The 26,573-nt window shown below is 41.4% G+C and overlaps 1 protein-coding gene across 3 annotated transcripts in view; it reads left to right on the forward strand.

Moving 5' to 3' along the window:
- Window positions 1-25,791, forward strand: part of ror2 (receptor tyrosine kinase-like orphan receptor 2) — a 92,366-nt gene extending 66,575 nt beyond the window's left edge. For all 3 annotated transcript variants that reach the window (XM_033647657.2, XM_033647659.2, XM_078162032.1), the window contains 7 exons: window positions 4,831-5,127; window positions 6,049-6,079; window positions 12,940-13,061; window positions 13,196-13,510; window positions 16,895-17,149; window positions 20,929-21,134; window positions 22,801-25,791. In XM_033647657.2, coding sequence (XP_033503548.2) covers window positions 4,831-5,127; window positions 6,049-6,079; window positions 12,940-13,061; window positions 13,196-13,510; window positions 16,895-17,149; window positions 20,929-21,134; window positions 22,801-24,258 — 2,684 coding nt within the window. In that variant the 3' untranslated portion in view covers window positions 24,259-25,791. The remainder of the gene's footprint in view (window positions 1-4,830; window positions 5,128-6,048; window positions 6,080-12,939; window positions 13,062-13,195; window positions 13,511-16,894; window positions 17,150-20,928; window positions 21,135-22,800) is intronic.
- The last annotated feature ends 782 nt before the right edge of the window (window positions 25,792-26,573 follow it).

The raw sequence follows: 26,573 nt of genomic DNA on the forward strand, positions 1-26,573 counted from the left end.
AGAAATGAAACTTTGCAGCTCAAAGGCAAGAAAACTCTGGCCCCTCACTGTACAATCATACCTTATACACAGCACAGTACTAGGTGCTAGATGGAATAATGGGGTGAAATTCCCACCCTAGAGAGGCAGCAGTCCTTTTTACACAGAGATGGTGCTTTAGAGCCACATCAAAGTCCCTTCTGTACGCCTCCTCTGCATTTTTACACAGAATTGATAACTGATTTTAGACAGCATCTTGGTATTGTGGAATCAAAAGAGGAGTGATGAGTAGTTCTCTAGTGTGACATTTAACATATGCCTCGGCAGCACTTTATAAATAATAACAAAGGCATATCATGGCAATAACAATCATTTACCGTCTCTGTTATATGGTGACTGATCTCGGCCTCTGCTCGGAGGGTGAGGAGCTCCCAGACCTCATTGTTTTCCCAATTTGTGGACATTTTCAGCCACTGTTGTTACTCTTCGAGTTAGCAGCTAACTGCCACAGCTACTTTTTAACTCTCCTTTGGTGGGTGGCATGCATAACACGTTGTCATAACCGTGCTGCCCATAATCCCGTTCTGCCAGCTGTCCACAACCCCCATTCTCAAATCGTACCTTATATACAGCATTAACCCTATTGTAAAAGTGGCTAAAGTCTCATCTTTCTCTGTCTTCTCCTCTCCTCTCCTGCTCTCCTCTACTGCACATTTTCCTCTCCTTGCCTCTACTCTTCTTTCTCCTCATCTTTCCCTCCCTGTGGTCTCCTGTCCTCCCAACACTATGTTCCATCCATTACCAGCAGGAACACTGTTGCGCCTACTCGTTATGAAAAAGCAACAGCCAACGGGGAAACACCAACACTAAACTAACCTATGGTGTAACTCACTCACTCACTCAGTCACTCAGTCACTCACTCACTCACTCACTCACTCAGGGACAGTAAGTGTTTTGTGTTTATAGGGCCAGCCAAAAATCTCCATTCCTGTCTACATTCCTGTGTAAGGTCTGCAGTGCTGAGGTCCTATCAAAACACTTTGTTCAGCACTGTTAATCTGACTGACTGACTGACAAGCAGGACTGAATCTGACACCATTGCATTACATTATTATTTTTGGTTGACCCTTGTAGGTCATTCTGAAAAGTCAACACTGGAAACTATGATATTTGGTTTGGCTAATTGCAGCGCTACTGAAAATCTTTCTTTTCACACTTTCTTAAGGTCCAAGGCAAATCTTAAGTCTTCTCAAGCACACTTTGTTGAAAGTTAGGGTCTGCGAAGCACTTACACTTCCATCATACTCTACTGTGTGCACTCAGCTGTCCTGCAGGTTTGTTGGGTCTCTTTCTGAGGTGACTGAGTGAAACCTAGATCATCTCCAGCCTGTGTGTCTCACTGATGCTGTGATTTAAACACTTGTGTAGAACTGGCAGTGATCAACTTTTTGTTTAATAATTCTGTGTTCACAGTTTTTGTTACTTTTTGGAGGTGGTTAAACACTTAACGTAGCAGTGAGCAAATAAGCTTTCTTTCAGCTCTAGGAGCATCTGATGACATTTCAATTACAAGAAATGGTAGGGGGGATTTCCCATTAGCAACATGTAACCCTGCAAAGTTGTGATGGTCCACGGGACATAAATGTTGTCATCTGTTCATACACATGACGGTTAACATGACGTCTGGGCACAGCTACATAATTTATGACTGGACTGTATGCACTGACCACACATGCTGAATGCACGTGTGGTTTGCGTACCCTGACACCAGTGTGGTATGAACAGATCTGCCTGTGTGTCTGTTGTTTATTTATATGGAGTATATTTTGGTCTTATCTTGGTCTGGTTGTTTGTTGCTAAGATATACCTGTTTGTCAGCCCACAAGTCACATCCAAATATGATATACAATAGAGCAGTGGCCACAACAGCAGATACAGTACTTCCTGGCTGAAATATATTGTGTCATACAGAATACTAAATTCAGCTGCAAACAAACAACAAAACAGAAGAAAATAAAAACCCACAGAAACATGAAACACAGTTTCTTTGGCTCTGCAGTACACAAACAACATCTGTCATGTTCAGTCATTCCACACCAGACAAACCTGTGGTCATAAAAGACTCTCCTACAGGAAAGTTGTGGCACGCTCAAAAAACACCTGTTTGGGACATTCCACAGGCAAACAGGTGAACTGGTAACAGATGATAGTGTCATTGAAAGGTATTAACGGGGCATCCTCGAAGGCTCACTTACACACAAGCAAGAATGGACACCTTGTAAAAACAGTGTGGGCAAATAGTCCAGCAGTTTAAGAACAACCTTTCTCAACACACAATACAATGAATTTTGGGACTTTACCACCTACAAACCATAATAATATCAAAACATTCAGAGAATTTCTGCACAGAAGAGCCAAACCTAAAAGCCAGCTTATAATGCCTGTGACCTTTGACCCCTCAGAGTGCACTGCATTAAAAACCATCATGACTGTATAAAGGATTTTACTACATGGGCTCAGGAACACTTTGGAAACCATTGTCAGTAAACACCATTTGTGTTTGCATCTGCAAATGTAAGTAAAGACTCTACCATGCAAAGTGAAAGCCATATGTCAAAAACATCCAGAAACACCGTTGACTTCTCTGGACCCAAGCTCATCTGGTAGTGACACAAATTGGAAAAGTGTGCTGTGGTCTGACTAGTCCACATCTCAAACTGTGTTTGGAAATCATGGACGTTGTGTCTGGGCTAAAGAGGAAAAGAACCATCTAGATTGTTTCTTGCTCTAAGTTTAAAACCAGCATCTGTGATGGTGTGGGGCTGTGTTTGTGCCCATGGCATCATAGGTAACTTGCACATCTGTGAAGGCACCATGAATGCTGAAAGGTACATTCAGGTTTTGGAGCAACATATGCTGCCATCCAGATGTCGTCTTTTTCAGGGACGTCTCTGCTTATTCCAGCAAGACAGTTAGACACATTTTGCAACAGAGTGGCTCATAGTAAAAGAGTTAAGGTATTAGACTGGCCTGCCTGCTGTGCAGACCTGAAGACCATTAAAAGTGTGTGACACATTATGAAGCACAAAATTCGGCAACAGAGACTGCAGACTGTTGAGCAACTGAAGTTCTGTATTAGGCAAGAATGGGAAAGAATTTCACTTTCAAAACTTCAACAATCCGTGTCCCTAGTTCCCAAACACTTAGTGAGTGTTGTTAAAAGAAGAAGTGATGTCACGCAGTGGGAAACATGCTCCTATCCCAACTTTTATGGAGCATGTTACAGGCATCAAATTCAGAATGAGTGTATATTTACAAAAAAACAAAAAGGTTTATCAGTTTGAACATTAAATATCTTGTCTTTGCTCTTTATTTAATTGGATATAGGTCAAAAAGGATTTACAAACCATTGCATTAAATATCAGTATCATGTGTCTTTCACTGGTAGAAATATGCCACTTTAATTTTGGGACACCTGGACCAAAGGCCTGAGTCAGGCGGCCTGACTATTTATAGTGAATAATTATACATTCAGATCTGGTAACCTCAAGAAGTGAAGACAGTTGCAGCAGCAAACAGTGCTGGCATGAGCACATCACCAAAGTGATAGTGAGAAATGCAAGGTTATAATGACTGGGTTGTACATCTGCATGAATATGACTGGAAATTGCTGAAGAATGATCCAATGATTGTGAAGCATGACTGAAACAGCTGATATTACCACCTTTTTCACCAACATTTCCAGGAAATTTTATTACCAGGAATTTGTTTACCTGGTAATCTGTGTGGTTTGCATTTCCACTGCACCTCAAAGTTCCGGAAAATGTATTCAAATTAGCGTGATGACGTAGACGATTCGGCGTGTGCCCTGTATTTGGCTCCGCCAGCTTGGCTGGTTACATGCTGGTGTAGAGAGTTGGGGCTGTTTGTCTCAGCCAGCAGCTAACTTTTAAAGTATTTTAAGATAAGTGTCAAACTAAGTTAGTCTACATACAGACAGCTGTCATTTGAGCTTATTAGTAACAATTTGCTATCAGCTGAACTAGCGTCCTGTCCTTGTGTAAGACATAACGTTAGTGTTGGTGGATGAGAGACTGTGGACGGAGCATATTGAATATCGCTGTCTACATGTTTTTTGTTCATGCTTGCTGAACACATGTATTGATAAAGTATTGGCGTCTTACTCACTAAGGGTTAATGTCACTTACAATAACGTGTGTAGCTGCCATCAACTCGAGTCATTTTCAAGTTATCTTCACTTTGTTTCCACCGCAGCAGCTCGGCTGTTCACCGGTTACCGTGTCGCATCAGTGTGTATGTGGATGATGTGTGTAGTGGCGATTGGCGCCGGCACAAAAGAACCGATACCATTAGCGCTTATCAGTACTACGGTCTTTGATAATATAGCGTTGGGGCGAATTTATTCCCGGTTTCTGGTACCCATCCTTAATCAAAACACAAACGAAGTGAAGCTTGTAGAAATTAAATAAAGCTTGCAGCGGCTGCCCATGCCAGGAATTGCAGAACGCTGCGTGTGTTCCACTGATCAGTGTTCTTCTGCAAACAACCCCGCCCCTCAAGAATTCCAGGTAATCTGAAAAGTCCTACCCCCCTTCTAGGTCCTTTTTCCAGGGTAAATTTGAGGTTGAGGGAAAGTTTTTTACCCAGGTAATTTCGATGGAAACGCGCAGAGGTTTTTCAAAATTCCGGGTAATTGATAAAAGCTCCTGCGGTGGAAAAGGGGCTATCAATGCTCTGTCTGAAATAATGCTGCACTCTATAGTTGATAAGTTTCAGTCAACCCCATGTCAGTTTTATTGCTCCCTTTAACCTCTAACCTTTATGTTTCAGCTCCTCAGGGTTATTTCCTGGAGTTTGTGGAGCCAGTCAACAACATCACCCACTTCCAGGGCCAGACAGCCACGCTACACTGCAAAGTGACAGGAAACCCACGACCGACCATCCGCTGGCTGAAAAACGATGCCCCTGTGGTCCAGGAGCAGGGACGCATAACCATCCGAAAGACAGACGCAGGATCCAAGCTCCGCATCCAGGACCTAGACACGACAGACACCGGCTATTATCAGTGTGTTGCCTCCAACTCACACAAGGTCATCTCTGCCACAGGCGTCCTGTACGTCAAACTAGGTAAGGTTCACATTCATATTCATACATAGACTTAGTTATTATTTATTAATAAGTTAAATGAAACACTCCGTCTTGTAATTACCTGTTTTTATGCATTCGTGTTGGTGTCAGCCATTACCAGAGGCATTATGTTTTTGGGTTGCCCGTCCATCCATTCATCCAATCTCTTCTCCTGAGAGCGATATTTCAAAAATGCCTTTTGGCACAAATGTCCACTTGGACTCAAGGATTTGAATTTGGTGGTCAAAGTCACTGTGTCTCCAGAAAATATGATTTTGGCCATAACTTATGGATTCATACACTAATTGTGACAAAATTTAACACAAATCTCTAGGATAGGATAAAATGATGAAGTGAAGACATTTTATATCCAAATGTCAAAAGTGAACTTCACTGGGACATCGTAGTGCTCTGCAAAAATACTTTTCTGGCCACTATTCAACATCACATCTCAGGAACAGAGGGGGAGACATTTGGTCAGATACTGAATTGTTGACACTCACCGTGAAACCGTGCTCATTGTATAGATCTTTTGTGCTGTTGATATGTGTAAAGCATCCATGTTTTCATAGTCATGGATGTAAATTGTAGGTGCAACATGACTGGTTTGCAAAGGCGTACAACTGCAATGTGATAATTCTAGTTTGACCATCATCTGTTTAAAAAAAGACTTAATGAGACCAATAGCTTGTTCAGTGAACTTGTGTTTTTCTTTGACTGTTGATGTCAGCAATGAACCTTGAATGCTTATTGCACTGTAAAAACTGTTAAGTCTAATTGGTAGTTTTTTAAGTAACCAAGACGCCATGGTGGTCCCTTGCATGTAGTCATAAAGCCAACAGGTCCCTCTTAAATATGAATTATGTGCTTGGTTACACAGTTTCTAATGTTGTATTTATTGTTTTATTTATATACTCACAGGACAGATGCCCACACATGGCCCAGATGAACCGTAAGTAAACACCCTCTATACATGAATGTGTTTGTCAGAGTGTCTGTGTGTGATAAATGTCCTACAGCAGGCATATATTAAGTTTGGCCCAGGGGCCAATCAGGCCCATGGAGCAATTTTAAACAGTTTCAGCTTGTTGTTTAATATACTATATTTGGCCCACTACACAATATTGGTTAATCAAGTAAGATCATATGCATTCTTTCTGTTCACCTCATGATGGCAGGACTATCATGCAGTTTGTAGCCATGCATCAAGGAGGAGCTACACAGGTGAAGCTAATGTGTTTTCATTAACAGATGATAAACAAACAAACTAACAGTTACCTAACAGCAGACCTACTAAGTAGCACACATGGCCACAGCAAAGTAGGGTTGTAAGAAAATATTGATTCACTTGAGTATCATGATTTTATGTTTTGTGTTACTGCATTGATTCTCAAAAATACTGTATCGATCTTTAATAGTTGACATGAAAAAAATATGTGGCAGTGGATCATTTTGTGTTGAGAGCCTACTGTTCTGATTGCATCAAAAAATAACTTTTTTATTCAAAATGTATGCATGCGGTGGGCTGTTCTTTATTAAGGTTTTCCTAAAATTCTATTAAGATATACCACAATATCACCTAGCTTACAGTATTGCATAAATTATATCGTAACCCTTTTATCATGATATGTATCGTATCACCAGATTCTTGCCAATACACAGCCCTACAGCAAAGAAGTGTAAAGTCAGCAGATTTGAATTCTTTTTCCATTGAAAAATGAAACAGTTGAGTCCCATTTGTACAGGGTTTTTCTAACAACCCATATGATGTGATAAACAGCTGGCCCCCAGGTATTTTCACATTGTCTAATCTGGCTCCCATTGAATCAGCTTGGACACCCCTGTCCTGCAGCAACAGTAAGAAAAGCCCTCCACACTGAGAATATTTTCATCACAGACAGAATTTTTGTAAACAAGTTTTAAAATTAAGATCTTTTAAGTAACAGCCACTCCCACCCTGTAACATGGGATATAGCTTTAAAAAGATAATATTTTCTTTGTTGTGTTTGTAGTGCCTTTGAAGGAGAACAGCGTCTGTGGTCTACAGTTCCAATGTAATTCAATGTAATTAGGTTTTCACAGCAGGAAACCTCTCAAACCACTACTGCAGTGGTACCCACCCCTGTGCTGTCCATCTGTACATCTAGTCAAGTGGGTTTTTTTTTTTTGCCAAAATACAGCTAAACACATTATTTCCATCAGAGTGAAGGCACAAGAAAAAAGCATTGCAATGCAGCAGCACATCAGAGTGAAAGCCTATTGAAAGCCTCAAGGTCAAAGAAATATTTTTAAGAAGTGCAATTTTTTTTAGTCAAATGTACTTTAAAAATGATGGAAACTCACAAAATGGTGATATGATATGGTATACTCTATAAGTGATATAATACATTTTTCATCTGTCAAAAAAATAACAGATAGGCTATTGAGTTGCCTGGCCATACAGTCAGTCTGAAAATTATGTAAAATGTACGGTCAACTCGTTGGTTTTGGATCATGTTTATGTTTTAGAATGATTCTGTGGTAAGAATTAAAGTTTTGGGTTTGAATTCAGATTAGATTTGTAAATTACCACAGCTAATAGCCATTTCCTTAATTAGACTAGTTAAAGATCTGTAGTAGTGAGTGTGGATTCAAACATTGGTATTTAGGAAATGACTGTAATTAATAAATATCCTCACATTTAGTAGTTGAAATGGTGTTAGAAGAGCCTGCCCAAAGCTAGAATGGGCATGCAAAGACATGTCAGCTCTCATACCTCTACTGCTTTGACTGACTATTAGAAAGGGTGAAGATATTGTGCTGTGCTGCCCTGATTAATGTAACCAAACCATGAGGGTAGCACGACATTCAGCCTTTTCTCTTTCTCTGTCTCTCTGTCTCTGTCTGTCTGTCTGTCTGTCTGTCTCTCTCTCTCTCTCTCTCTCTCTCTCTCTCTCTCTCTCTCTCTCTCTCTCTCGTGGCTTTGACTCACCAGAATGGGCTCAGAATAGATTCCTCGACCAGCAGTCAGACACAAGCCAGTGGTTTGGACAGGCCTGCTCTGAGCTGGAAAGAATGCTGATTCATGTCCTCAGTCAGACCAACTGTTTCTGTATGCCTCTTCCAGGGAGCTTATCTCATCAGCCAGCAATATGACTCATTTAATGTAGTTTATTAAGAGCTGGGGGAGAGGGAGTATTCATCAGGGGGGCACTAGGCAGGGTAAAATGTCCTTTTATCTGTTCAAACAATAATTGGTAGCGTTTACATTTCCTTGTAAAGTTCATAAGACAAGTCAAAGTGACAGCATAAGTGTAGGAACCAGAATATGTACCTAGCCTTTGTTGTGTGATTAGGCTGCACATTGGCGCAGGGGTGTGGTTTCACATTATTTTTCCTGTTCACACAGTGGTATGGCGACATTCAGATAAAGAAGGTAAATTAGGCTCTGATATTTTCTGTTGACCATCGCATCATGTCACATCATGTCATTCCGTTTTGTTAATAAACCTTGCCTTAGTTATTACAGTTGTCTTTTTGTTTAATAAGCATAAAACACACCTGGATTTCAGCATGGATTTGTTTGGAAGTGTCACAGTTTAGAGCCTTAGGCCCGTTCACACAGAAAGTGTTTTAGCAGCTGGAGAAATGGGTGCCGTAGCATTGTTCCGACCCCTCATTGTTCCGACCTCTCATTAGTCCGATGTCCCGTTGTTCCGATATGTGATTATACTAGGCTATACTGTATGTACGGTATTTGTGTACCATAGAGGATCAGCAACGCAACAAAAGTAGGCTACTGGTCAAGATACAAGTGTCATAGAGAGAAGAGAATGAAACAGCATAACCTCCTGTTATTAACTCTGGGCTCGGGGTTGGGCAGGGAGCTCTCCGCGGTGCTAAATGGCTCCCGGCAGGCGTATTTCTGCCTTGATGGTGCGCCGCGACCGGCTCTGGGTCAGCTGGGAAAGGCTTGAGGCGAAGCAGGCTCACGGCTTATATGTTTGCCGCTTTCTTTTCCATTTTAACCCACACCACGATCTTTTCCTAACTCTAACCAAGTGGTTTTTGTGCCTAAACCTAACCAGACCTTAACCACAGGGCTTTATGATGATTTCGGAACAACAGGACTTCGGAACAGTGGGTTTAATATGGTTGGACCAATGGGCTGTCGGACCAATGGGTAGACCCTGGAGAAATGAGAATCAGCAAGCTTTTTGTTTGCTGATTTTGTGTTGCTATGTGCCCTGAGTTTCTGTACATTAGGCGCTTGCTGTTTTTGCCAGAGTGCTCTGAATTTCTCGAATTGAAAAAACTTCAACTCAGAGCATAAAAGCGCCCCACGTCGTCTTTGTTTTTTTTCCATTGTCCAAGTGGATGATTTGAGAGGCAGGCCTTCTGTGGTAGTCATGACAACAAGTTTACAATTGGTGAGGAGAAACTGGTGGTAGCAGCTGCTGGATGCCCAGAGCTGTATGACTTTACAAACCTCAGTTACCACCATTTCAATAGAAAACAGCAGGCGTGGAAGCATGTCAGTGCAGTTCTTGAAATGGCCATCATGGAAGTGAAGCTCCAAGACCAGCTGATGATACTTCCCATGATCCACCCTCTTTTTCTGGGTCTTATGTGCCCACACAGATCTCAGTTTCCCTGTGCCCAACAAACTATTTGCTGACAGCCTCTCTCCCTCAACCAGAGCTACAGCAAGTACCCTCTGCCTGTCCATTTTCAAACCCACCAACTAATTACTGTGAAATAGGTAAAATAAAAAAACTAATAAAAATAAACAACAGGTTGATTACACGAAAGGGTTAGGGTAAGGTGATAGGGTGTTTGCCTGGCAACAATAAAAAGGGGCAGCAAGCATTTTTTACTTGTTGCATTCTTTTTTCTTTTTTTTTAAAGGGCAGTGCAGTGCACTTCCTGTGTGACTGGGGCCTTAGCTTCTTAACAGTTTTTTTTCACTGATAGTAGATTTTATAAATGGTAGTTTTACAGTGCCACATTATCAGTATAAAGTCACAGGTGTCCTTTAGAACAGAGGAATTATTGGTAGAACTACTGTGCCCTAGTTAGTGTTGTCAAAAATATAGACATGTCAATACATTGCTATTAGCAAGGCTTTCTTGCTCCCTCTTATTGTTTAAGTTTACTACAATCACCATTCTGCTGTTGCTGCTACTACTAGCAGTAGTAATACTAACTGTGAATTATATTTGCTCAATGTCAGTTTGCCCAGTGGTATCAAAAACTGCATCAAGTATTGATATTTTTAAAGAGATTGTATCAAAGTTAGAAACTCCAGCATTGTTACAGCACTAGTCCCTGTAAAAGGAAGAGGTGGTCCTACTGTATTTCAAGCTGCAACTGATTACTTTCATTATGAATTGAACTGCCAATGATTTTTTTAATTGTTTGATTAGTTGTTTTATCTGTTAAATATCAGAAAATAGTAAAAAATTTCATGTTGCCCTCGTCACATTTTTAGGTGTCTTGTTTTGAGATGTAAACATCTTCAGTTTACTTTAATGTATGAAGAAATGTAACAATTCCCTCATCTGAGAAGCTGGAACCAGCAAATGTTTGGCATTGAACATCGAAACAGTTACCGATTACTTTTCTGACAATCAATAAATAAATTAATCAAGTAGTTGTTGCATTTCCAAGTGTGCTAAAATAGTAAAATGAAGTAGGCCAACTTTGTCACACTAGGAGTGTGAGTTAGATGTACTGTGCCACGGTAGCACTAGGATTGCAGACTGCAACCAGCTGAAAAAACTCCTGATTAGAATTTTTTCAGTGTTCATTGTTTAGGAAGTTTTTACTGGGAGTCGAGTTATCCACAGAGGTCTCTGCCTCTCAAATCAACCTCGGCCAGCCTCTACCCGGTGATTAACACTAGTAAAAACACTGAATAGACCAGTTTCACATTAAAAAAGTCAGTGTTTCTTCTATGCTGTTTGGCACAAAGCAGGCTTCCTCTTGAGGGAACCAGGGCGACGCTACAAAAAACATCATCCCTGCCCCAGTCTATACCAGGGGTGGGACTCACCAGAGGATTCACAATTCAATATTATCATGATACTTAAGTAATAATACAATATTATTGCAATTTTAAATATGTTGCAATATGTGATGCTACTGTTACAGAGTCTATTGGTGCTTTTAAGTTTGACCCAGCTGTTATTGCAAACCACCACTTACTAATAATCGGGGTGTGAAACACCAGAGGATCAAGGATACGATATTATCAAGGTACTTAGGTCAAGATACAATATTATTGCAAATTTAAATATGTTGCGATGTGCTGAGTATTGCAATAAAATATATTGTAATATATTGCGATTTATTATCTTGTTTCAACTGTAAATTATGTCCTTAGAGGAAAACTTAATCAACTTCAGTTTTATCCAATAACATAAAGTTGCAGCCAAGTCAGAGGAATACACTTCTACTTCCCTTCCAGACTTCTTTAGAATGGAGAAGAAGGGATCAAAGCCTGTTACATAAAACAGATGTCTACCTTAATTTATCAGTTAGGGACAGGGGGAAAGAATTGATAGAGCATAGTATCGCAATATTTTTGTGTGGCAATATCGTATCATCACACATATGTAAACCATTAATATGACAAATACAAATGAAACTTTAGGTAGCCTTCTGGGGAAATACAATCAGTTGCTTTTTCAGTTCACTAGATACATTTTCCTGCTGCAAAAACATGGCTGAAGTGAGATGAATAGACTGAAAACTATCTTATTATATAAAACAGATGTTGACAAAGTTTTCCTTTGGCTACATAATTTACAGTTGAAATAAGGTAATGAATTGCAGTATGTCACAATACTCAGCATATCGCAACATGTTTATAATCAAATTAATATTGTATCTAGACTTAAGTATTGTGATAATATCGTATCATGGATCCTCTGGTGATTCCCACCCATGTTATTAGTGAGTGGTGTCAAAATCAAAAACAACACACAACTGATAGACTGACTTTGTTTAAGTAGCATCAAACATATTTCAGTGAGGACCACTTTTGTCAAAGAAAACTTCATTTCCATTGTAGTATTATATTTGGCTTCATGGCTCTGTTCTGGGGCCTCTCTGCCCTTCCTTGGGCCTGTACAAAAAAACAACTAAGGTGGAGACAGCACTCTCTCTTTCACGTGCATATGAGGAAAGCCTGAGGCAGAGAGAGCAAACCTCCCTGCCCTTCCATGCAGGTGAAGCATAAGGCAGGGAGAGCAGCAGCAAATACCCCATGGGGACAGAATAGAGCCAGCATCAATGACAAACAGAAATTACATTGATTAGTCAGACACAACATGAAAAAGAGGAGCTGGGTATGAGGTGGGTTGCAAAGCGGCTTGGAGAGGAAGCAGCTGGGGTTGACATTGTGTCCTGCCTGAACTCACGTTATGCTCAGTTTATTTGAACAGAAACCACAGTCTTTTCCTAAACTTAACCAAGAAGTTTTTTGTGAGGTCATAGTATATAAGAGGTCATAGTCATTTCAAGAATTTCTTTGAGATCAAATTGCCCTTGACCCATGGCAATTGTAATTAGCTAAAACTAGCTGATTACATATTAGATATTTTATCAGTTTGTTACATACAGGAAAGGGTCATATATATTTTATACACATCATTAGCCCACAGTACATAGCTCTAGTAGTAGTTGTAAGTGGCTGCTATAAAAATGTAGTTACTCCCCGGGGTCAATAAGGTGACTTAATTTTTGGTTTTCTCTCTTTTTTCCTTTTTTTGCTGTCTTTCTCTACTTTTTTAAAATTGTGCTTAAAATATAAATTGTTTTTCTTTTCAGGTCACATGAAAAAGGTTTCTGCCAGCCATACCGAGGCATTGCCTGTGCTCGCTTCATTGGCAACCAAAGCATTTATGTCGAGTCTCTGCAGATGCAAGGGGAGAGTGAAAATCGCATCACAGGTAAGAAAATCATCTCACAAGTAAGAAAATCAACTGACTCTCTTAGATTACTCTGCTATCAGTTAACAATTTGGTATAATTATATATCTGAGATTACATAAACATGACATATGTCTCCACTTCCTTCCTCCAAGCTGCCTTCACTATGATTGGCACCTCCACCCACCTGTCAGATCAGTGCTCCAATTTTGCCATCCCGTCCTTCTGCTACTACGTCTTCCCCTTATGTGACGAGGGCACTCGGGCCCCTCGGCGGCGTCAGCTCTGTCGAGATGAGTGTGAGGCCCTGGAGAACGACCTGTGCCACACAGAGTACACCATTGCCCGATCCAATCCCATGATCCTCATGCAGCTGGAACTCCCCACCTGCCATCTACTGCCACGGCCAGGCACGCCTGATGCTGCATCCTGTATGAGGATTGGAGTGCCACCAGAAAAACTGGGTCCATGTAGGTGGATGTACACATGACAGATACTGATGTAAAAGCACCCTGCCCATGGAAATTAATGTAACATTTTTTACAACAATTTACAGCTAGTTTAGCAATGTAATACTAAGTGGGGCTGGGCAATTAACCAAAAATTTACTGAAACTGACGTCATTTATCCATTCAATGACATTCTTTACATAGACTGTCATTTTATCTTACCTGTTTAATGCACTCAGAAGTGCAGAGGAATCCCATCAAACCCAAAGTATAAACAGCCAGTCAGTGTCTGTAAAAGTATGCTTTTGGCCTTTGTGTCTGGGTAATTCAGTCAACATTGTTCCTTCTTAAAGTATTAAGTGATGCAATTACCCATGAGTTCAATCAAACATGAACACAGAAAATGACTCGTGGCAGACCTGTCAGCTAGGGGCTGGTGCAGATTAGGAAGAGCTGGTACAGAATACACATACCGTGTTGGTCTTGTGGATAAATATAAATACACCTTAAATATAAATACTATCAGATTTGGCACTTCACTGAGGTAGTTTTTTTACAGCTTCAAGGCTCATCATGAATTATCCCGTGATGTCATGATTGCTAAACGAATCGTCCAACAGTTGGGAAATACTCACATATCATTTCTTTTTAAGAATGAGATGTTCAGATAGATATTATCCTCATGTCTGTGTGTTAAGCACAGAGTTGGAATTGGGATTTGGTTAGCTTAGCTTAGCATTAAGACTCGAAGCAATGTACATTGTATCTTCTTGTTCACCAACAGACATGGAAAAAACATTAACAGTTTGTGATTGTAATGTGAGTTAGTGCTGGAACTATTGTTTTATCAATAGCTGGTTGCAGTGACTGTGTGTAGCTTCCTGAAGTCTTGTCATCCCAGTGTGGTTGCCAGGTTTGTGCCTGCACAGAGACCAAAACCAAAACCTGTGCTCAACAATAGTATGTGGCAAACCACAATTCCCCTTCCATGCTTGTATACTGGGAAAAGGACAGTAGTCCAATTAAATGGCCAAGTTGAGCTAAAACCGTAGCTCCATTTAACTGTGCATGTAAATGTATGGAGTGTTGTGGATAAACTGGATAAAGCCAGGCTTGCTGCTTTAACCTTCTACCAGTCTTTATGCTAAGCTAGGCTTACCACATCCTGACTCCAGCTCTGTACTTAACACACGGACATAACACAGATATCAGTCTTTTCATTTTAGTCTGTTATTTTTCTTTTAGAAATAACAATAATGGGGCGTCGGTGGCTTAGTGGATAGAGCAGACACCCCATGTACAAGGCTGTTGCCGCAGGGGCCCGGGTTCGACTCCAGCCTGTGGCCATTTCCTGCCCCCCCCAAAACACACACACACACACACACACACACACACACACACCTGTCCTGTCAATTAAAGGCTAAAGTATCCCCAAAAGAAAGAACAATAATAATCATGTTTAAGTGTTCCATCAAAGCAGGAATCAATGTATTATCTAGCTTTGCTATATTTACACTGGAGTGGTAACTTTTATAGAAATAGCTTTAGTCATATTTACTGAAATTAGCATTATATCCAGACAGTAGTATATGAGACAGATAATCTGTGCATTAAATCATGTTTCATCTACTCCTCATCACAGTGCTTCTGATGCCATTTGATTCCACTGTGGCTGAGCAGAAACAACCAATCAGAGGAGTCAATGCAGCTGTCATGCATGTCAATCACTGCTCATGAACTGTGAAACTAGGTTGCGCTAATCAAATATGAATCAAGCGTCGCCCTCCAGCCTGAGTCAATATTTGATCAGTGCTGCCTAGTTTGACAGTTTGACCACAGTTCACATGTAGTAACAGAAGCCCCTTACCCATTGCACAAAAACCTGCTAAGACCTCCTAACATCTGGCTTTTTAATGAAATGGGAAAGGTTTTAATCTGCTCTGACACCTGGGCCAAATGACTCTGCAGTAGTCATGGGTCACCTCTTGCTCTGATCAGCATTAATGGGAACACAATCCGCATGAGCAAACTAATTCTAGCACCTTCACAGGTGAAATACCATGAAGAGCCATCACAAAATACCACCTGTCTTCGCCCAAGCAGCGCTCAGATAGCATTCCAAATTAATCTGCATGGAGTTTGAAAGAGAGAGTGAATAAGTAAGAGACAAATAAAAAGAAGTTACCATCATAAAGTTTTCATAGGTCTCCATGTTACTCTCTACTGTTTACCTGTTCTATGGCTTGTCCATGACGTAGAATGTGACACACCAAAAAAAAAAAAACCCACACACAGAAAGGCACACTCATCTGCTGCAGAGCTATTCTCATCGTCTGGCAGTGGGAAAGGAGTCTATAGCCTATACTTTTAGCTGTTTTACCCTTGTTTAAAAACACGCGCACAGGCGCTTATTTTGGTGGAAAAGGGATTGACATTGACATGACTGACAGCTCCATTTGAGACTCCTCGTCTCTGATTGGATGTTTTCATTTATCCAGTGTTTATTCTTGCAAATGCTATTAGAAGCACTAGGAGGAGGCAGAGGAACATGATTTTTTTCACACTTTATCTGTCTCATGTATACTGCATGGATGTAGTAACAGCTTAAGCAAACATGACAAAAAGTAATTTTTTTATTAGTTGTAATTTACCATCTGTACCTTCAAGCTCTACAATGTGAAATATAGAAAGTGAACAGAGTAATATTTGAACAAGTCAGTCACTGAACCAACTGAAAAATAGACAAGTTCTGAATATGCAATCATTTTGTAAACCCACTAAATGTAAGTCAACTCTGGTATAGTCTGTAGGAGCACTCACACTGAGTCACTCAGTGTGTCTCAAATCACATACTTGTGTACTAAATAATTAATATTTTGAGTGCACAACCAGCTAAGTGCATTCACACTGCATAGCATGGGAATATGCAGTGTACTACTGGCGCACTCAAAACGGTCCAAAAGTTGGAAGAGAGTGGAATGATGAATTTTTTTGCACCAAGTACAAATATTGCTGTCTAATACAAGCCGTCAGTAATGTTTGTTGGGTCTGTAATGATTTGGTACTACGAACAATAATGCGAGTGCTAACGTTAGCATTCGTTAGCTAGTTAACTTACTCCTAGCTACAGCAGCACATTTTTATCAGCATTGATGTTGTGTAAGTTTGGTTTATGTGTGGGCAGAGACAGCAGCAATAACGACGGAAAAATATTTTTTTAAAAAGAAAAAAAAAAGCTGTCGTCACTTCTGATAAGTGCAAAACAGCAGTGTGCTATTTGAGACATTACCCTGTTGATATTAGTGCACCACGCAAGGAGTGCGTAGTGTACAGAGTGCACTACATTGAAGTGTAATATGTAATGGAAGGATGCAATTTGAGACACACTCACTGTCTGCTCCACAGATTCCCCCACAGACCACAGCTGCTACAATGGAAGCGGGGCTGACTACAGGGGCACAGTCAGCATCACTAAATCTGGTCATCACTGCCAGCCGTGGAGCGCTCAGTACCCTCACAGTCACCACCTGTCCCAGGAATACCCCGAACTCTGGGGAAGTCACAACTTCTGTCGTAACCCAGGGGGCCAGATGCAGGCGCCCTGGTGTTTCACCCTGGACCCTCAGGTCAGGGTGGACCTGTGTGACATCCAGCCCTGCAGTAAGTACCATAATGCAACCAATGTATTCTTAACGGTTACTTGGATTGTTAACATTTTCAGGTTACTTTCAGGTAACATAATAAGTGTTATGTACACCAGATGTACTTCACATTCATGTATGTCATGCATGTGATGTGTTCCAGTGGCAGATACCACCCTCCAACGGTGTATGCTGATGGCCACTCTTGCCTTAGTATCATATGTTGACACTACATTGTATTTTTGTGGCAACAATTAAGCCCCTTTTAGACACAAACATCCTATGTAAATGTAATGGCATTTTTACATATCAGTCTCATGTCTAAATAAGCACCTGAGTCACTCTTAGTTAAAAGTCAAGCAGCAAACTGACTGTAACATTCATGGAATCTAAAGTTCTGTTCAAATGCTTGACAAAGCTGATGGTTTGAGGGTGGTACACACTAGTTCCCACAGTGTGTGTGATATTAACAAGGTGCTCTGGTCAATTAGGATCTCTCTTGGGATCCCAGCTTGGGAGATGACCTATGACAGCACCTGTGCAACACTCTTTGCAGAGATAGTGCGCAGGGGCACTGCCTTGAGATATCATGACGCAAATTTCACCAGGACTAACACAAAGTGATATCCACATGTGCTCCCATGAAACTGCCCAATGAGGTTCATCCCAGTACGCCCAAATGGATCTACAATGAGAGGCAATGGGCACAAAGGCTAGTAGGTCAACCAACAGACATTCAGGGCAAAAATTATAGACTGCATACAGCCCAAATCCACCATCACCTGAGGTATACCCCCTTAAATCCTTGCTAGAATGCTGTATGTCCCACCTGAATAGAGAGAGGGCGAGTAATCAGAACCAATTGGCCGACCTTCATGAGTAAGCAATCCCTGTGGAAGTGTTTGGCTCTGGTGTTTGTCTATCTGAAGTGGAGATAAAGCAGAGGGAGAATAAGAGTGATGATGAAGGGAGGACTGAGCAAGTGATGCAGGAGAGTGGGCAGGGTTTTACATTTTTTGAGATGGCCAACCCTCTGATGCATGTTCCCCTGGGGTGGACGGCTTTGTGAGGATGATGGCGGCTGCCAGGTCTGCAGGGTGGTGACACCACATTACTCCAGCTTGCCAGCCAGCAGTCCCTCCACAAACTGCTACAGCACAACCCGCTCTAGTATCTGCCCATTGTCAGTGGACTCCACTGGCTGGACCAGCCTGGCTGCTGCATTTTTCAGCTTCTGGGACAGCATACAATGGGACGGTCCATGGGTCCCAGCTTGGTGTTCCAGAACTGGTGATGGTGATCCTCTAGAGAGAACCCATCCAGTTGAAGATGACACTCTGGATGTCCTGGAACCTTCTCTGAGAGGAGGCTGGCGGTTTGAGTGCCGTAGTCTGGACTGCCCTCCAACAGTGACAATGCCTTTTAAGTTCTCTGCTGGCATGTTGTGTGAACAAAAGTATCACTTTACCACTGTGGGTGCAGGACACTGTGATGTATGATAATCTATTGTCAACATGTATTGAATAATTGAGTTTAGTGTTAGTGGTTGGTTGGTTAGAAAATGCTTGCGTGAACAACAGATGCTGCTGCCTCCCCTGGAACAGTTTAGGGACTTTATTCCATTATTGTCACTTAATGAATGTGTGAAAGACAACTGAGACATCATCTTTTATCATGATGGGACCAACAAGATTCTTTCAGACTAGAGGGGAGCTGAAATAAGAGACTGTGGGTAGCTGTAATGCAGGACAGTACTGTGAGTAATCTGTCAACACATCATTTGTAACGTTACACTGCAGTGCAGTGGTGGATGTTTCTTTAGATGTCCTTTTGTCCTGCAAGTTAATCATGTGCTATAGAATCTATTGGCATGCTTTCCAGTTTCCACATCCAGTAGCGGATCCTGATATGGGCCAAATGGGCGTTTGCGGCACTTTGTCATGATGTGTGGGGGGGGCGGCAGGAGCTGTTGTGCTCTGGCCTATTCAAGTGCTGGAATTTGTTATTTACGTGACAATACCTGGCCGCAACACAGGCTCCGTTCCAGTTGAGTGTGTGTCCAGTGCTGTGTTGTGCTGCTGTGTGAGCAGCGTGTTACACACTGTCCGTAACAATAACTATGCCAGGTAACAAACTGCGTCAGACTCGGGAGGGTTCAGTCAGGAAAATGCGGCCTGAGCCGCGCTCTAGTGTGCTCACCTGTAATGCGTGTGTGTTTGTGTGTGTGTGTGTGTGTGTGTGTGTGCGTGTGCGTGTGCGTGTGTGTGTGTGTGTGTGTGTGGTGTGTGTGTGTGTGTGCGCGTGCATTGGGGCATAACTCCACCGTGCGAGATACAGAGAGCAGAAGAGATTTGTAAAGGGCGACCATGTATGTATGATTTAGGCTAGAACCGCTACTGTCCACATCCCCCTGTTGATGGCATTATGCAGTGTCTTTGCATGGTTGACCTCAGGACCCAGTCAAACTGCAGACAGTGTTATTACTAGCTACTGTAGAAAAATGTCCTTTGACATTTTTAAGGTCAACAGAAGTCAACTTCTGTAAAGCCTGAACTTTTCCCATTTCTTGGCGCACAAAGTGGCCTCTCATATCCCCTCCTTTTCTCTGCTGAAGCATGTGGATCTGTTGGCTGGGAGCAGGTGGCTTTGGGTTAAGAAGTCACACAGGTGGTCGTCCACTTAGCATATAAACGGTGTGGTTTTATTTTTTCATGTAAACTGTTTGAGCTTGAAAAAGCACAGTACTTCAGCAGGGGCAGTTACTGGTATGTTCTATTTTTGCCTCTCTGCGCACCATTGCTAATTATTGAAACTTTCTACAGGGTAGTTATTTTAAGTGTCAGGAAAAAAGGCCTGTTTCCTGCTAAAAAAAGCCATGAGATGAGGCAAAAATGTGCAGCTGCTGTTCGAGATGCAGTGTCGGACTAATTCAGTTAGACAGTTGCCAGAGCTTTGATATTTTAAATGCAAAATATTCAGTGCTATGCAGGTACTGTAGGATCAGGGGTGGGCATCACTGCTATAGTGTACAATATATTGCTGCTGGTTGCCATGGAATTGGTCCAGCTTTACAGATGCTTTAAGCACACTGCCAGTTATAATTAAATCTGTAGTGACAAATTTTCCCTTATAGTTTTCCGATGTGTGGAAATACAGTTTGTCTCTGTCTCACTGTTAGATCTAAGATCTGAGATCCAAGTCTCACCAGGCCCTCTGTAGTTTTTCAATTATTTTTTAAATATTTTTTCACATTTGTTTCATTAGGGCCACACCCTTGGATGGATTACCAAACAAGCCTTAAAGGCACAGGCCCACAAAACGATCAAAAAAGACACAAAATGATGCCAAAGAGAAAAAAATGACCAAAAAGTACAAAAAATGACTTCAAAGAGACACAAAAATGACCAAAAGAACACACAATTAACTCAAAGAGACACAAAATGACTACAAAGAAACACAGAAAAGAGAGGCAAACCCACCACAAAGTCTGTGTTTTTTGGTTTCTGGGTAGGAGAGTTGGTGGGGCCTGTGGTTTTAAACTTGAATTATCCATGGTGATGTTATTGGTGATGGTTTGTGGTGATGTCTCATCACATCAAGTGCCCATAAGATAAAAGCCTTTCTTATAACTGTCAAAGGAAAAAAAATACATTTGTAGAACATTAAATCAGGGTGATAGTTTTATGTATCTTGACAGCACTGATGATGTATTCAAAGAAAAAACAAATGAACTGTGTTAATGCATTACAAATCAGAGAGATTAACCTGCTGCTATCTCTATAATCTTACAATCTTCAGAGCCTCCAGAGAATCCCAGGAAGGAGATCCTGTTCATCTTAATCCCTGCGATTGCAATCCCATTGGTCATCGCTTGCCTCTTCTTCCTGGTTTGCATGTGTCGCAATAAACAAAAGGCATCAACTGACACACCACTTCGCTGCCAGCTTAACAGCTCACCTAACCAGGACATGGAGCTGTCTCTCCTCAATCAACAAAAACATCAGGTAAACCACACACAGTACAGACACTCATTGATGTAGGAGTACTACATTTATATTCTTTCTGATGTATGGCTGTGTTCAGACCAACAATAGCACTGCATTAGAAAACACAGCCCCCTTATTCATTTTACCACAAAATAAATGATTAAGCACAAATTCATAGAGGAACTTGTACCATGATAATCTCAAATTATAAAGGCTCGAATGCTAGATTTAAAGGGATAGTTCGGATTTTTTGAAGTGGGGTTGTATTTAGTACTTATCCATAGTCAGTGTTTTACATACAGTAGATGTCAGTCAGCACACCACCGGTTTAGAGAAGCAGGCTGGAGTCTGACACAGAAGCTAGGCAATGTACTGCTGTGGAGGGATCAGCAACAAAACAATCCCAACCTAAAACAATCAATATCACTTGAAGTTTACACCATATTGATAAAAGCCTGTTCCAACGGGAGAGGCGTTGACAGCTTCAGTCTCCCATCTATGTTCTTGTCAAAGTCACCAGACTCCATTGACAAAAACAGTAATTTAATGTTTGCTGAACACGAGAGCTGCTGGTCTACCACTGCTGTAATCAGTTAGTTCGTTTGTGTTATTGTGTGACTGGTGAATCTGACCTAACCCTTTTAAATGCCAAAGTCACAGAATAACACAAACAAAGTAACTGATCAAGGCAGCGGTAGACCAGCAGCTGCTGTGTTCAGTTATATTAAATCACTGTTTTCTCAACAGAGTCTGGCTTTGAAGAAAATTATATATTAACTTCAATTTCCTGTTGGATTTCACTGTCTGAAAAAAAGGTAAAGCAGTGAAAATATTATAAAGGTAAGTCTTAGTTCAGGTGGCTAAAATAAATTTTGTTGCTGACCCCTCCACAGCAGTAAATTGCTTAGCTTCCATGATGGACTCAAGCCAGCTTCTCCAAACTTGGGGTGTGCTGACTGACATCTACTGTATGTAATATACGGTCTATGGATAAGTACCCTATGCAACCCCACTTCAAAATATCTGAACCATCCTGGTGAACTGAGGGCCACTCTACAAGATTGGGCTTTAATGTTATGGAATAATCCAGTTGTTAATTTAAGGTCCCTCTAATTTTATTTATCTACTTTATTCTGTGCTGTTAGTGGTGCATCCAGTATTACCAAACAAATGTTTATACTACTGCAAAGCATACAGTGAAGCCTTGCACTTAATTTGTCAATCAAAACATGCAAGCACACATTTAGGGTGCATTACTTTATAATACGAATGGGGTGATTATACTGTTTACCAGGTGATTGTACAGAGTATAAAATGATTGCTTTTGTGGTAATGTTCCAGAGTTATAAAACTCTATTGTCATAGTATTAGAAACCACTGTGCAGTGGTTTGGTGTCTGACAGACCTTAAAACTCACGGATCTATTGCTCAAACTCAAATCTATGGATCTTATTTTATCATCTCATCTCTATCTGAAGAAGCACACCTGCACTGACACAGATGCTTTTGTATTCTTATTGCAGTGCTAGTTTGGGTCTGAACACCCATCAATGAAAATGAAAGTGACCTCTGTAGACCTGTATTATGGACTGTTGCATTGCAGCACTAAAGTATTGCAGTTGGTTTTATTGTTGGCCGTACACTTTGATGACATGTTATTGTATTTATTGCTTTGTGGCTGCAGGCCAAGCTGCGGGAGATTAACATGTCAGCAGTACGGTTTATGGAGGAGCTTGGCGAAGATCGGTTCGGTAAGGTTTACAAGGGCCACATGTATGGCACCGCACCTGGTGAGCAGATCCAGGTGGTGGCCATCAAGACATTAAAGGACAAAGTTGATGCCACTCTGTGTGAGGAATTTTGCCACGAAGCCATGCTCCGCTCTCACATACAGCACCAAAATGTTGTTTGTTTGCTGGGTGTGGTGACCAAAGAGCAGCCAATGAGCATGATATTTACCTACTCTGGCCTTGGTGACCTACATGAGTATCTGGTGATGCGCTCCCCCAACTCAGATGTTGGCAGCTCAGATGATGACAAGACAGTCAAATCCACACTAGAGCAGGCTGATTTCCTTCATATTATCACCCAGATTGCTGCCGGAATGGAATACCTTTCCAGCCAGCAAGTCGTCCATAAAGACCTTGCTGCTCGAAACATTCTAGTCTTTGACAAACTCAGCATCAAGATCCTGGATCTGGGCCTGTTCAGAGACGTCTACTCTGCTGATTACTACAATCTCATGGGCACAAGTCCTTTCCCCATTCGTTGGATGTCCCCAGAAGCTATCATGTATGGCAAGTTCTCCACCGACTCCAACATCTGGTCTTATGGTGTCTTGCTGTGGGAGACTTTCAGTTACGGTCTGCAGCCATATTGTGGCTACTCAAACCAGGATGTGATTGAGATGGTGCGCAGCCACCAGCTCCTGCCTTGTCCAGATGACTGCCCAGCCTGGATATACACCCTCATGCTGGAGTGTTGGAGTGAATTCCAAGCAAGAAGGCCTCGCTTCAAGGACATCCACATGCGGCTGCGCTCCTGGGAAAGCCTGTCTAACTACAACAGCTCTGCTCAGACTTCTGGCACCAGCAACACTACCCAGACCAGCTCCCTCAGCACCAGCCCTGTGAGCAACATCAGCATGAGCACAGCGAATGCATCCCGCTACACTAGCCCTAAAAAGGGTTCACCATTCCACCAGCCCCAGTTCATGCCCATGAAGGGTCAAATGCATCGGCCAATGGTGCCACCACAGCTCTACATCCCTGTCAATGGATATCACCCCATGCCAGCTTACCCATACCTGCAGAACTTTTACCCCATGCAAATAACCATGCCCATTCCCCACCAGCAGATGCACCACCCACCACAGATAGTTACCAAAGCTGGTTCCCACCATAGTGGTAGTGGATCCACATCTACAGGCTATGTCACCACTGCCCCTTCCAACACTTCTGTCACAGAGCAAGCAGCTTTGCTAAATGAGGACTCCAAGACCAATGATGAGGACTTGGCTGACAGGGAGTCCCAGGAAGAGCCAGACCAAAACAAGGACTTGTTAGTGCCTGAAACCGAATTGCTAGGTGACAATGACCCTCCACAGACTGACGAACTGGTGTTTCACCTGTCAGACACATAAATGTGGTGCTCTTTGAAGAATAATAGAGCTGAGGTATGCTATGAGCTGTGCTTGCCAAAAATTCAATAAGCAGCATAAAGTGAAGTGAGCAATTTTGACTAACAGTGACTGAATGAACTTTCTTAGATAGTACTGACACATTTGAATGTCAAGTGTGTTTTATGTTTGCACCTCTCAAACTCCTGTGTCAGTGACTAAGCAAAATTAATCACACAATCCTCTATAGAACTTGTTTTTATAATGTTGCCATTCAGAGGAATTTATTCTCTTGCTGTTGTTGTGCAACACAAATTTCCCTTTCCACAAGTACGTTAGAGGTTGCCTTGCCTTAATGAAAGTTTTGCCTTTTTTGATGCACATTGTACCACTTCTTTTTGCTTGCCAGCAAAGGCCATTCATTGGGAGGCTGTAAGGGTGGGATTCACACCCCCAGTGCCCACCCCTCAACTTCAGATACCACATCCTTCTATACAGTCACACCGACCCAAAAGGGAATGCTAGTTCAGCAAAAAGTGAGATGATTCCTCACCATCTTTTCACCCGCTTGCAATGCCAGTTGTGTTTACTGGAAGACACAACAGGCTGTTCTCACAAACTGTTCACGAACTTCAAGTCATTTCAAGGTACATCCTCACCAAGTTTCTTTTCCTAAACCCAACCACAGTAACTTTACCTGTCTAAACCCGATCTCTCTGAACTTTTGTCTGTGCATTTTTATTGGATATCATACAAACCCTTCTATTGAGGATACGTTGGACACAACCAAGGCAGAGGTATTGCTACAGGAACTCAGACCTGAACCCAGGTTTCTGTACTAGTTGTGTTTTGCTTGGGCGCAACTTGTACACCCCTTAATGACAATTTAATGTTGTTTTTGGGGTTATTATTCTATGGTTTGTTAAAGCCACAATCATAAAAGAATAGAATGTATAAAGTTTTGAAAGAAACAGTCTATGGGTAACTTTGTTTACATGTACTTACTGAAATGTATTCCCGGAATGTACCTACATCAAACAAATCAAAGAATAAGACCCAAGACTCTTTTCTTTTTCAGGCCTGTGACAAAGTTCACATATGACTTATTACCCACAAGGTTGATACTTTTAACATCATCTTTGATAACCACATTGTACAGATTTTTAATTTGTGTACTTTGGTTTGAACATTTCATTTGTTTATAGTTTTTCTTTATTGGAGAAGATTCCTAAGCCCAGTGTTAGTACAATGTCTTTTCCACCACGTTTGTTTTGTTTAGGTAGTGTTTTGCTTACCATATAATATGTACATCCAGCTATGGATTATCCAATAAAGTCATATGAAAAAATTGTGTATTTTTTCTCAGTAAGAGGAGAAAGTCATGTCCTATCACTTAATTATATTTTGTCATAATCTGTCATTAGATGTGCCCAGAGTCTAATATATGATACACTGTACAGTCACGTCAGGCCACAGGTTACATTAGGCCAAAAATATACATTGTAGTGATGAAATACATGTATTACTGATACTAATAAATTAATCTCAACAATCACATACTGTACCTTTCCGTTGGGGTTTATATTCTTATTTACAAATACTTTATATATTGGTTTGTTGTGATTATATTTCCCTTTATTAAAACATCACAGCAGCAGATAAGCATGTGATAAATGTTCATCCCTGTACGAACTGACTAAAAATATGATGCATTATCTTGCCGAAAGTACCCATTTAACAACAAGAACACTGTGTTTGACAAAAGAAAACATAATTCAATGTCCACTTACTTTTTTATAGACCTTGCAACCACACCTCATACTCTTTATCCTTTATCCAGAGCTTGGCTAAGTTGTTTGTTACCAAAGTATGGCCACAGGATGCAGAGATTGTAATATATCTGTCCTGTTTAAAGGCTGGCTTTGTGTTACACCAATCAGATTTTGTCATGACCTGTGTGAGCCAATCATCTCTGCTTTTGGTAGCTGTGTCAGATCTATGCAACCAGGGCGGGCTGGGGTTGAAATTCAGCCCGGGAGCTTGATTTGGAGAGGCCTTTTTTCTGATCGCACGACGGACACAAGTGGAACCGTAATTTTAACACAAATACTTTATTTGCAGTATAAAAACAATCTAATGATATTAAACACAACACACACAGATTAGTCAGTCAGTAGTGTATTGAATATAATATAATTCTATGCAAAGACCTATTGCCAACCCAGTCCTGCACACTGCACCTGTACCTAGACCTGTTTTCCTGCTCCACTTTCCTCCTTCTCCTCCTCCTCTTCCTCTTCCTCTTCACACACACACACACACACACACACACACACACG

The sequence above is a fragment of the Epinephelus lanceolatus genome, chromosome 19 (genome assembly GCF_041903045.1).
Source record: "Epinephelus lanceolatus isolate andai-2023 chromosome 19, ASM4190304v1, whole genome shotgun sequence".
Lineage (NCBI taxonomy): Eukaryota > Metazoa > Chordata > Actinopteri > Perciformes > Serranidae > Epinephelus > Epinephelus lanceolatus.